This window comes from Carlito syrichta, unplaced genomic scaffold (genome assembly GCF_000164805.1).
Source record: "Carlito syrichta isolate Samal-C Ts95f unplaced genomic scaffold, Tarsius_syrichta-2.0.1 Scaffold304253, whole genome shotgun sequence".
In the NCBI taxonomy this organism is placed as follows: Eukaryota; Metazoa; Chordata; class Mammalia; order Primates; family Tarsiidae; genus Carlito; species Carlito syrichta.
In genome coordinates, this window is record NW_007248349.1 from 39,094 (window position 1) to 51,216 (window position 12,123).

Here is a 12,123-nt window from a genome sequence, read left to right on the forward strand (position 1 = left end):
TTCCAAGTAGCTGGAACTACAGGCGCGCGCTACCACGCCTGGCTAATTTTTTGATTTATTGTAGAGATGTGGTCTCACCAAGTTGCCCAGGCGGGTCACAAACCCCGCGGGCTCAGGCAATCCACTCACCTCAGCCTCTCAAAGGTGCTGGATTACAGGCTGAGCCACCGAGCCCGGCTGCTTAATATTTTTTTGTGTGTTGTAAATGGTGTTTTTTTTTTAGGTTTAATTGATTCACTTTATTGATCTTGTGTAAAAGCTGTAGTGGCCACATCTGGAGCCTAGGTCCTCTGTGTAGAGACTCTGCTGTGGGTTTTTACAAGAAGGTCAGTGAATTTCTGTTAGATGAGATAGCTATGGACCTTGGAGATGGCATCAGAGGTGCCCTTAGCAAAGTTTCCAAGATGGCAGTACAGCTCTTGGCCAAGCTGTGGCAGTTGTCAGTATCTTCCAGCAGCAACAGCTTCATGAACACAGGGGCCAAGATGGTATCCATGGGTTGGGTGTGGGGGTGAAATACTCTAGCACAGAGCCCCAGCATCCTCTCACCTTTCATGGAACAATGTGGGGGTTACCATTTTTGTGCCCCCTCTGGAATCTTTTTTTTTTTTTTTTTTTTTTTTTTGAGTTGGAGTCTCATTGCTGCCCAGACTGGAGTGCAGTGGCTGCTCCCGGCCACCGCAGCCTCGACCTGCTGGGCTCCGGCGATCCTTCTATCTCAGCCTTCCAAGCAGCCGGAACTACAGGCGCGCGCTACCACACCTGGCTAATTTTTGATTTATTGTAGAGATGAGGTCTCGCCAAGTTGCCCAGGTGGGTCTTGAACCTCCAGGCTCAGGCAACCCATTCACCTCAGTCTCCCAAAGGTGCGGGATTATAGGCTGAGCCACCGAGCCTGGCTTGGAATCCCTTCTTATGAGACAGTGGAGAACTTGGTCAACATGATAGCTCCACAGATGTCAGTAGCTGCCTCCTTGGAGAGCTTAGCACCTAGGCTGATATGACTATTATAGTCTCTGATGGTGTCAAATACCTTGAACTTGATCTGCTGGCCATTTTGGGTCTGCTTTTGCACAGGCATAAGGAATATCCCCAGGAAAAAGTCCATGATCTCAAACTCCTTGATGGGCAGGAAGGGATAAAACTCCTCTAGGAAATCGCTCTTCCTGTCCTTGACCTGGGCGTTTCCTTGACTGATTGATAAATTATTGTTTGTAAGAAGAAAAAATGTTTTTGAAAGTGTTCTGTTGATTGCCGGTTGTTTACCTTCTTCAATCTTCCAGTAGTCTGTGTCAACTTGCAGGTTGTTGGTGGTATGATTTTCAGTAAATAATCTACTTTGGTCTGACTCTTGACAGGTACTGGAGGCACAAAGAAGGCATCAGAAGGAGAAGTCTGGCATCATACCTACCTCACCAACACCCTACACTTACAACAAGGTAGGGGGCGTGATAACTTATCTTCACTTGGTTGTGTAGCCCCTTTTCTCCTGTGAGGTGTTCGTGGCCCTCTGGGAATGTGGCCAATTTTATTCTTACCCCTTAACATTCCTGCTGCAAAGATTAGGAGGCAGACTTGCACTGTAGTATTTGAAATTACAGTTTTTGTCTGAAGAAATATGAAATAAGTTTCATACCCATTTAGCTTTTGCAGCAAGATTACCCATCAGATTATTTATTTGGCTGACTGTGTAGTCCACTGGCAACATTGAAAAGACAGTTGGCTTGCTTTTTTGAGATGGAGGCCATTTCTGAGATACAAAAGGTAGAGAACAATCTGTGATCATTTATGGTACCATTTTTCCTTACTCCATAAAATAAACAACTTATAACAGTATCCAGTACACATAGCAAGGGCTCCTAAATGTTGCTTGGCACTGTGATGGTTCTTAGTCTGCACCCCACATGTCAAGCATCTCTGTTTTGAAGCACAAGAGGTTTAGGGCCTCTTGAAACATGTCCTGTTGCTAAGTAGATCAGAAAAAATGATGCTCCTTGGGAACTTGAGGCTGAATATAGATGACAGAGAAGGAGCTAGGGATGGTAAGAAGGCAGTAGGCTAGGACATCTGCTCTACTCCACCATGTTAGCTGTGTGATGGTGCTAAGATTGCTTAGCTTCATGCTTGACAGAGGACCTGAGAGATGACATGTACTGTCTGCAGAATTAATTTCCTCTTTTATAAAGTGAGGGATGGAAGGTTCCTTTCCACCTCTATAATTTTCTGTTTTAATGATTTTCTAGAGCATGGGTTATGCCATCCATAATTGTTCACTAGAATGATGCTGAAACATGAGCAAGAGCCTGAGACACCCCTTTCTCCAGTCTTCTCTCAGAGCATCACACAACTGTGGTATGAGGGTGTGTGTGTGTGTGTGTGTGTGTGTAGTCCCAGTGACAGGCTTAGTGGGCTGCCTTCTTAGGCAGATACTACTTTTATCTCACAGTTCAAGAGAGGCTTGAATTGAAGCCTCTATGGATCTAGTTTCCAAGGCAGGTGGAGCTGCTTTTAATTATGTAGTGATAATAGGCCAGGGAGTCACCTTAATACCTGCAAACAAGGTAGCTGGTAGCAGTTTTCTGTCTTTCACAATATTGTCTCCCAGAGTGGCCTTGGAAATGGACTTAGTAAGTCCTTCATGGCCAAAGAAATGCTTTTAGACTTCCTGTTCTTCCTTCCAGTGCCTCTCCCTGATTTGTGTCACATTGCTTTGGGCCTTTACAAAATGGTTTGGGCTGTACTACAGGGTCAACCTATATGTATCTTAGCTGCTTTGTTTGGACATCCATTTTACAACCAGCTGGTTTATACCTATTATGTCTGATAGGGGCAAACTACTACCCTAAACCTGTACCTCAGGATCAGGTAGGTGCTTGGGCATAAACGGAATAAAAGTGACTTTATTTTATCCAAGACTGGCCTTATATGATGGGGTACATATATGTAGTATTGGTGGCATTTGAAAGGTATGTTCTCCTAAGACTTCCTAAAACTTTCCCAATCTCTATTAAAGTGATTCTGGGAGATATCAGCCTGCATGTGGCAGGCGCTATTCCTGGGCCTGTTGTGGGGGCTTCATTTTGGAGCCCTGCCTCTACTGTGAGTGACCATTTTCTTTTTTGCTTTCAGAGCTGTGACTTGTGGTCCCTAGGGGTGATTATTTATGTGATGCTATGCGGATACCCTCCTTTTTACTCCAAACACCACAGCCGGACTATCCCAAAGGATATGCGGAGAAAGATCATGACAGGCAGCTTTGAGTTCCCAGAGGAAGAGTGGAGTCAGATCTCAGAGATGGCCAAAGATGTTGTGAGGAAGTGAGTTTGTGGGCTTCTGGGTGGGGAGGCTTCAAGGTGGTGAAGCTCAAGGGAATGTTGGGTAGAGAAAAGTCATTGGTTTTCTAGGTAGGCTCTTTCCTGTTTTAATATCATAGAACTCTTATCCCTGGAACGTGAGGTGAGAGTTCTCAGTGCCCACACCTTGGTGGAAATGGTGCTTTTCGCCCTCCTGTTGCCCCCTCCCACCCAGACTTTGTCCCTAGGGTGTGAACCCAGGTCCCTCCATAGCCAGTATCTGTGGGCATTAATTCAGGACCCTACATTGCAAACCTCCTTCTGCATGTAAGTCATGTTTTTTGGGACAGAACTGATGCCAGGAATTGACTAGAGTGCTGAAATGACAATGAGACATTTGAGTTTTCATTCCTTGGATACTGTGAGTGTGTGATTTTGCCAGGCCTGGACCCCACCCTCCAGCCATCCACCTGCCGGTTGATTGCTCTGACATATATTAAGATGGAAAGATTTAGTAAGAATTGGAGCTGGTAAGTGGATGAGAGAGAGTTGACACTCAGAGTCCTTTGGTAGCCAGAGGACTAGGTAAGACGTTAGACCTGATCCAGCATGGTGACTCAAGCTGATAATTCCAGCACTTTGGGAAGCCGAGGTAAGAGAACTGCCTGAGCCCGTGGGTTCAAGACCAGTCTGGGCAACTTGACGAGACCTCATCTCTACAATAAAATCAAGAAAAATTAGCTGAGCATGATGGCGCATGCCTGTGGTCCCAGCTACTTGGAAGGCTGAGGTGGAAGGATTGCCTGAGCCCAGCAGGTTGAGGCTATGGTGGCCATGAGCATACCACCGCACTCCAGTCTGGGCGACAGAGTGAGACTCCAACTCAAAAAAAAAAAAGTCAGACCTAACTTTGAAGTAGGCTTTTTCTACCCACCTGTGTGGGAGGCTTAGCAGCCTGTTGACTTGGGCACCCTTCCTGTATTCCCACTGCTTGGTTATCACTGAGCAGTTTCTTCTTTGTTGGTCTCAGGTTCTTCATCTGTAATGGGATGAAGGTAAGTGTTAAACTGGCAGTACCTGGGAACTGTCTCCTGACAGTGCAGCCATTTCTCCATGGAGATTATACCCTTTCAAAAGTGAACTTGTCCTGTTGGTTGGGGGGAGGGGGTGTCTATGTGCTATAATGAGGAACTGTTTTCTAGAATGTACAAGTAAAGGTTTTTAGGAGAGTGGGGACAGGGTATTTCCATGCTGTATTCCCAGCTATTTAACCAAAACCTCAATATCCTCGTAAGTTTTTTGGCCTGTTTTCTATAGAATATATTTCTTGACCCTAGAGCAATATCAGTTATCTTTGGGATTATTTTCTAAATAATCCTTTCTTTATAATTCAGAATAAGGTTGCAGACAACCTGAATGAGCAATTAGGCATGTTGTCTTGACCCTGACATTTGTAATGACAGGAGATGGAGTTGGAAGGGGAGAACACACTGAGATGACCTAAGAGTCGCATCAGCAGGAATGGGTGAGATGTAAAGAAGTAGACTGGAAAGCAGGTGGTGCAGAAGCAATACATTAGGCTTAGGAGCAAATGCCATCCCCCTCTGGGAGACTCTAGGTTTTTCGTTTTTGAATGTCTCTGGAATAATGTGTTCATGTCCTGTCATATGGTGACATCTAAGAGTTTTATCAGAACCTTCTGACCCCCTCAATTAATTCTGCAGCCACTATCAGCCAAAAAGTACTTGGAGTTTGTTTTGTAAGCCTAAAGCCCATTGTTCTAAAAACCTCAATATTCCCACTATGCAATATTCTCAATATGCAAAGTCTCAGGAACTATAAGTCATATGTAGTATTACCTTAATGAGCCCTGAGCCCTAGAAAATAGAAGTGTCACTGGAGTAAGACCTTTCTTCCGGTTTTTATCTCATTTTGCTCAATGTAGAAAGGATTGCCTCAAGCCATAATACTCCCATAAGTGGTTAGGGACTAGAATCCCACCCATGCCCCGCAGGTGGAAAGCCCAGGCATGCAGGCGTTGGTGGGAAGTCAGAAGAAGCCAGAGCTGTTTAGAACCAGACCCAGGAACTTCCTATAGGCTTTTGGTAGCAACTGTGTGTGGGAGCCCTGTTGGCATTTTCTCCACAGACTTCTGAAGGTCAAACCAGAGGAAAGACTCACCATCGAGGGAGTGTTGGACCACCCCTGGCTCAACTCGACTGAGGCCCTGGATAATGTGCTACCCTCTGCTCAACTGATGATGGATAAGGTTTTAAATGATGCTTATTTTGTTGACTGTAAAGGTTGTATTGAGAAGGAATGCTGGCACTTGAACTCAGTGAGAGGTTAAAGGGAAAACAATATAGAGCACGCAGTCCTTCCCAGAGAAATATTTCTGGTTTCCTGAGAATCAGGATCCAAAATAAAGAACTTCTTTCCATAAAAGGCCAGATCAAGACTCAGTAAATATACACTAAGGGAACAAGAAATATCCTCCATATTTTTTGCTATGAGATTGGGGCCACAGAGCAGTGTAAGACACCATCCCTTCCCCCAGGGAGTTTAAACAAGACTAGTTGAGAAGGCAAGACCAATAAACACGAAACAAAGAGGAAATAATCCAGACATCAGAACTTTGCATTTTAAGTTTTCTTCTGTGGGAAGTCCGAAAAAGAGCACATTTTTGAAGGGATGCAGTTTGCCCAAAGAGAAGGCAAAACCCTTCACATTGATTAAATATCTACTGTGTGACAGCATCTAAGCTCTTTCCCATGTTCAGGCATGATCTGTCCTTGAAGAATTTTAGCAGACAGTGTAAGCGCACAACGTAAGTGCCCGGGAGAGTTTTGAGAATAAAGTTGCTACTGGGAAGGTATTTAGGGATGGTCAGCCAGACTTGCAGACTTGTCAGCCTAAGACTTCTGCAGTAATCGAGAAGCTGAGGGTTGGCTCTGGGAGCAGAGAAGCAGAGATGAATCAATAGGCTCAATATTGTTGAAGAAAAATCCCAGTGTTTGGAAACTGACTAGATATAAGGGGACAGTGGGTAGCATATCTGGTCATAACATTGACAAATAAAGAACGAGGCTAGTTTGAGCAAGGGGGAATCTCTTAGGTTGTAGCTATTGTTTGAGATGATAGAGGAGCATTCAAATGAATGAGGTGTGTAGGGTAGGGCCAGAGTATGGCTGAGAGGTCAAAGGCAGTGACAGATTTGAGTGTTACCAGCTTCTGAGGGGTGTGGCTGAAGTGTGAGAAAGAATAAACAAATGGTAAAAAAAGAATGCTAAGTTTAGCTGAAGCATGGGAGAGAAAGAGCTGAGAGAAAAAAAGAGTTCTCTGCCACCTCTTTGATGTGGAGTGATTATTTTTCTAGTTTAAGTATGCCCAGTAGTCCAGAAATGGTTTGGTCATTCCAAAATCCAAAGGGATTGCTTAAATCCTATTGGCAGCACATGGGAAATTAGTAAATAAGATTGCCTTCAGGAGTTACTTAAAAATCTGGCCATAATGAAGCTAAGTATTGACATGTAGAATCTTCTTCATGAGAAAGAGTGGCTCCCAGGCCTTTAAGACAAAACTGCACTATGACAGTGTGTTTCCATTTCTAAAGAAATCATTTGGTCATAATGTGAATCGGTCAACTTTGGAAGTGTAGAAAGATGACCTTATGGACAGATGTTGAATAGGGTCCATCCAAGCTCCGCCTATGAACCTGAAGTCATGACCTTGAGCAGTTTCCGTCTCTTTGGTTAGGCCATTACTGAAGAGGAGATAGATGTGAAGGTACAGAAGGGTGTAGCCAGGGCTGGCTATGATTATATAGTACTCTTAAGTTAGTTTGAACTCCTCCTGATGTAATTGCATGCTCACCAAGGAACAGCTTTTTAGAATTGTCAGCTTTTGTTGTGAAAATTCAGACAATACAGAGGTATGTATTGAAATAAAAAGCAAAAGTTACTTTTCATTCCCCTGCCACAGTCTTACCTCTCAGAAGTGAGGTAATTTATGGCTTGATGTATCATTCCTGTTCTTTTTCTGGGAATACACATACACACATGCACAGTTTGTCCTTTTTTAATTTTTAATTTTTATTTTTTTGAGTTGGAGTCTCACTCCGTCGCCCAGGCTGGAGTGCAGTGGCACACTCACGACCACCTCAGTGTCGACCTGCTGGGCTCCGGCAATCCTTCCACCTCAGCCTTCCGAGTTGCTGGAACTAAGGAACACGCTACCACGCCTGGCTAATTTTTTAATTATTGTAGAGATGAGGTCTCGCCATGTTGCCCGGACTGGTCTCGAACCCATGGGCTCAGGCAGTTCACTAGCCTCGGCCTCCCAAAGTGCTGGGATTACAAGCTGAGCCACTGAGCCTGGCCTGTCCTTTTTTTAAATACAAAAGTGGGATCGTAATATTCTCCGATGCTTTCTGCTGATTTGGTCTGCCTGTAGTGAGAACCTAACTGTTCAGTAATGTACTTTGAGAGTCCCAGACTCCATGACAGTTGTTTTTAATGTAAATTAATTGACTGGCTTATGAATCAGGCCGTGGCCTTCATTCACACGGCCTCAGACTTGGCCATGGTCACCATGTGAAATGGTCAGGATTCTGAGCCATCAGGGAGGCAGTGAGTAAATGCCTGTCTGGGAAGTTTCTCAGGCAGCAGCCTGCCAACCTTTCCCCTGATGGATGCACGTGCCTCTCTTCACACTTGCACTCATCGGTGGCTGTGAGCAGGAGCCTTGTTAGTATTACTTGCTTGCATTTCTGTCCCCCTACAGGAAAGAAGGGCTTAGCTGTTGTGTGGCCTTTGGTTGACCTGGTGTTCTTTGGGCCCTGCTTGATCCATAGGGCAGACTTCTCTGCCTTATCAAAATTTTTATACCTTCAGCCTAAGAGTGAAATTGCCTTCTTAGTACTGTGAGCTTCTCCTTCTCACTTTCTTAGATTGTGTTTTCAGGTGCCCAGCAATGAATGTGATAAACTGACGACAGTGTTTGCATTCAGGCGGTGGTTGCAGGAATCCAGCAGGCTCATGCAGAACAACTAGCCAACATGAGAATCCAGGATCTGAAAGTCAGCCTCAAACCCCTGCACTCAGTGAACAACCCCATTCTGCGGAAGAGGAAGTTACTTGGGTAACTGAGCTTCTTTCTTTTTTTTTTTTTTTTTTTTTGAGTTGGAATCTCACTCTGTCGCCCAGACTGGAGTGCAGTGGCCGCTCCTGGCCACCGCAGCCTCGACCTGCTGGACTCTGGCGATCCTTCCACCTCAGCCTTCTAAGTAACCGGAATTACAGATATGTGCTACCACGCCTGGCTGATTTTTTTGATTTATTGTAGAGATGAGGTCTCACTGCCCAGGTGGGTCTCGAACTCACAGGCTCAGGCAATTCACTCACCTCAGCCTCCCAAAGGCGCGGGATTACAGGCTGAGCCACCAAGCCCGGCTGTGCTTATTTCTTTGATTCTTCTTTATGGTAGGAATGGCTGAGTGCTGGGTTCTGAAAGCTCAACCAGGGGTCTGCCTTTTTTTGGCCTCTGAAGAAGAGGGTGGAGCGGATAAGTTTCAGGAGTTAGACACACTGTGGTTATTTTTCTGAAAAATCTGTTGCCTTATGTTTAGAGTTAATATCAGTCCAGAGTTGAGTTTTGGAGTCTCACTTTGTTATTACTTCTCCCCCAAACTTTTAAAGCACCAAGCCAAAGGACAGTGTCTACATCCACGACCATGAGAATGGAGCTGAGGATTCAAATGTTGCCTTGGAAAAGCTCCGAGATGTGATTGCTCAGTGTATTCTTCCCCAGGCTGGTAAAGGTCACACCATTTATTAATCTCTATGTGCCTTTGAGTGTTTGTGTACATATGCATGCATGTAATAAAAGGAGTGGTTGTCTGTTTTTATCTTTGTGTTACAAGAAAACAAGTACATTACATAAATTAGTCTGTGCCCTAGAAAGACAGTGGGAACTCAGAACATGATAAGTTCTGCCTCTCCTTTGCTTTTCTGTAAAATTTCTAGTTTAGACTTAATTGCCAGTGTCAGGTGCAAACATGCAATTTAGCGTTGTCTTAGTTTGATAACAAGGGGCATAGCGTAGGGGATGGAGAATTGAAAATGTGGGTCAGGATCAGGTTGTAGGCTGTTAAATATTTTTAGAGTCCTTAGATTGCAAGGCTGCCATTAGCTCATGAATATAAGAGAACACTTCCCTAGTTCCAGAGTGGCCTCTGTTGCTATTTGTGTCATGGGCAATGATTACACATGGGTCCTTTGGGATGAGAGCTTTCAGTTTGTTCTCTCTCCACCAACATGGTATGATGGCTATTCTCAGCAGATGAATGAGATGCTTCACGCACTAAGCTGGAAAACTGTTGGGTTGACCTGCCTTCCTAGACTCCTTGGGTCTTAAGAGAACACACGGAGTATACCTCAGATAGTCTTCTAAAGTAAGAAATGAGCTCAAGAGAAAAAAGGTAGCTCACACTCCCTCTTGATCTTAGATTGGCCAGGTATCTTTTGTACAGCAATAGGATCTGCTGCTGCCTATTTCCTGTCCCACAATGCTAAGACTCTGGGGCCATTGGAGGATTTGTGTGAGGATGTCAAGTAGAATAATTTAAAGACCAGCAGCGGTCTATATGTAATGTAGGGACACGCAGTAAAGCCAGTGTCTGGTGAAGTCTTGCACATTTGATCATCGCTTTTCAGCCAGTTGGACATCATGTCCTTCTACCTCTGACACTAAAACCCATGATGCTTGCAGGAAAAATGCAACTTCCTTTTCATCCTTACCAATAGGAGAGAATGAAGATGAGAAACTGAATGAAGTAATGCAGGAGGCTTGGAAGTATAACCGGGAATGCAAACTCCTAAGAGATACTCTGCAAAGCTTCAGCTGGAATGGTAAGAGCCTTTCTCACTCCTTTCCCCAGGAATGCAGAGAAGTGATTATGTTGAGATCATGTAGGATCTCTTTAGGGCCCAAACTAGGGCTGTTTTCAAGTGAAGTGAGGCTGGCTAGAGAAGTGAGTGGAATATTGCAAGATGGGGGGTTAGCTCTTCATCAACTGCCCAGGCATATTTGGATGTCTGACCCTTTCACCTGTTTTCTAGAGTTCAAGTAAATTGTAGGTTGCAGACTCAATACTGGAAAGTCCACATTACACATCACTTGCAGAAAACAACAAAACAGAAGCCAGATCTCAGAACTCCCAGATACCAGGGCTCTTTACTAGGTCATTAAAGAACAGCATTCACCAAAGGGGAATAAGAGGACAAAGTACTAGGGAGTCAGCCGGGCTCGGTGGCTCAGCCTGTAATCCTGCACCTCAGGAGGCTGAGGTGAGTGGATTGCCTGAGCCTGCAGGTTCGAGACCCGCCTGGGCAATTTGGCGAGACCTCATCTCTACAATAAATCAAAAAATTAGCCGGGCGTGGTAGCACGTGCCTATAGTTCCAGCGACTTGGAAGGCTGAGGCGGAAGGATCGCCAGAGCCCAGCAGGTCGAGGCTGCGGTGGCCGGGAGCAGCCACTGCACTCCAGTCTGAGTGACAGAGTGAGACTCCAACTCAAAAAAAAAAAAAGAAATACTAAGGAGTCCACCCTGCTGTTATGCTTAGCTTAGAGAAGATCCATTTCACTTGGTAATGAGTAGAAAGTCTGCCATATCAGGTGCTGGTCGAGTTTTCCCCCCAGGCAAACAAGGTAGAGATATATTTCTTGAACTTATTTTTATATTGTCTTTCCAGTTTAGCAGACTAGTCTTAAACTCCGGGATGCTCAGGGAAGGGAGCAAACTCTTTGACTTCCTTGTCTCACTTGTTTCTTAGGCATACTGTAAGAAATTCAAAGTGCTAGCATCACCATTCCCATACCTGGAAGAGATTAACTTCCCTGGGATTAAAAACAAAAAAATTTTTTTTTCTTAGTTAGAGTCTCACTGTCATTGTCCAGGCTGGAGTGCAGCGGCACGCTCATGGCTACTGCAGCCTTGACTTGCTGTACTCTGGCGATCCTTCTGCCTCAGCCTTCCAAGTAGCTGGAACTACAGATGCATGCCCCCATGCCCAGCTAGTTTTTGTGATTTATTGTAGAGACGAGGTCTCACCAAGTTGCCCAGGCAATCCTCTTACCTTGGCCTCTCAAAGTGCTGGGATCACAGGCTGAGCCACCGTACCCAACCAAAACAAATTTTTGAAATCTGTCATAATTATAGAAAAGTGATGACATAATGAAGTATGGACTTCAGAGCGTTGTCACTAAATGAACAACTCCCCTGTAACCAGCACCTAGATCATGTAGTGAAACATGTGTCTTCTATTCAAGGGTAATCGCAATTTTATGCCTGTTTTTGGTTGTATGTTGTAAATGGAATCAGACAAGACTGTGCTCTTTTGTGTCTGACTTTTTTAAGGCAACATTATTTTGGTGAGTTCCATCCATGCTGTTGGGTGTAGCAGCAGATCATGCGTTCTCATTGTATGACTGTGCTGTATTTTTTTATCCATTCTGTTGATTAGACACTTGGGTTGTTTCCAGGTTTGGGGAATAGGAAAAGGGCTGCTATGAGCACTCGAATATGTCTTTTGATGAACTCATTTCTCCTATGTATATATGATTGGAATTGCTGGTTTATGGAGATATTCATGTGTTTAGCTTCAGTAGATGCTGCCACGTGTTTTTCAAAGTGGTTGTGTAAACATATGAACTTCACTAGCAGTGTTTGAGACTTTTAGTTAGGCGACATCCACACCAGCTCTTGCTATTGTCTTTTTTTGAGTTGGAGTCTCACTCTGTCGCCCAGACTGGAGTGCAGTGGCCGCTCC

General features: G+C 44.6%; 1 protein-coding gene across 3 annotated transcripts in view; it reads left to right on the plus strand.

The window, feature by feature from the left end:
- MAPKAPK5 (mitogen-activated protein kinase-activated protein kinase 5) overlaps positions 1–12,123 on the plus strand; it is a 49,063-nt gene that overhangs the window by 35,760 nt on the left and 1,180 nt on the right. The window contains exons 8-13 of one of the 3 annotated variants that reach the window (XM_008059549.2): positions 1,359–1,439; positions 3,130–3,317; positions 5,442–5,562; positions 8,302–8,432; positions 8,990–9,105; positions 10,097–10,201. In XM_008059549.2, the coding sequence (XP_008057740.1) occupies positions 1,359–1,439; positions 3,130–3,317; positions 5,442–5,562; positions 8,302–8,432; positions 8,990–9,105; positions 10,097–10,201 (742 nt within the window). Of the gene's footprint in view, positions 1–1,358; positions 1,440–3,129; positions 3,318–5,441; positions 5,563–8,301; positions 8,433–8,989; positions 9,112–10,061; positions 10,202–12,123 lie in introns of those variants that run through there. The other 2 variants (XM_008059548.1, XM_008059551.2) reach the window with 2 other exon arrangements.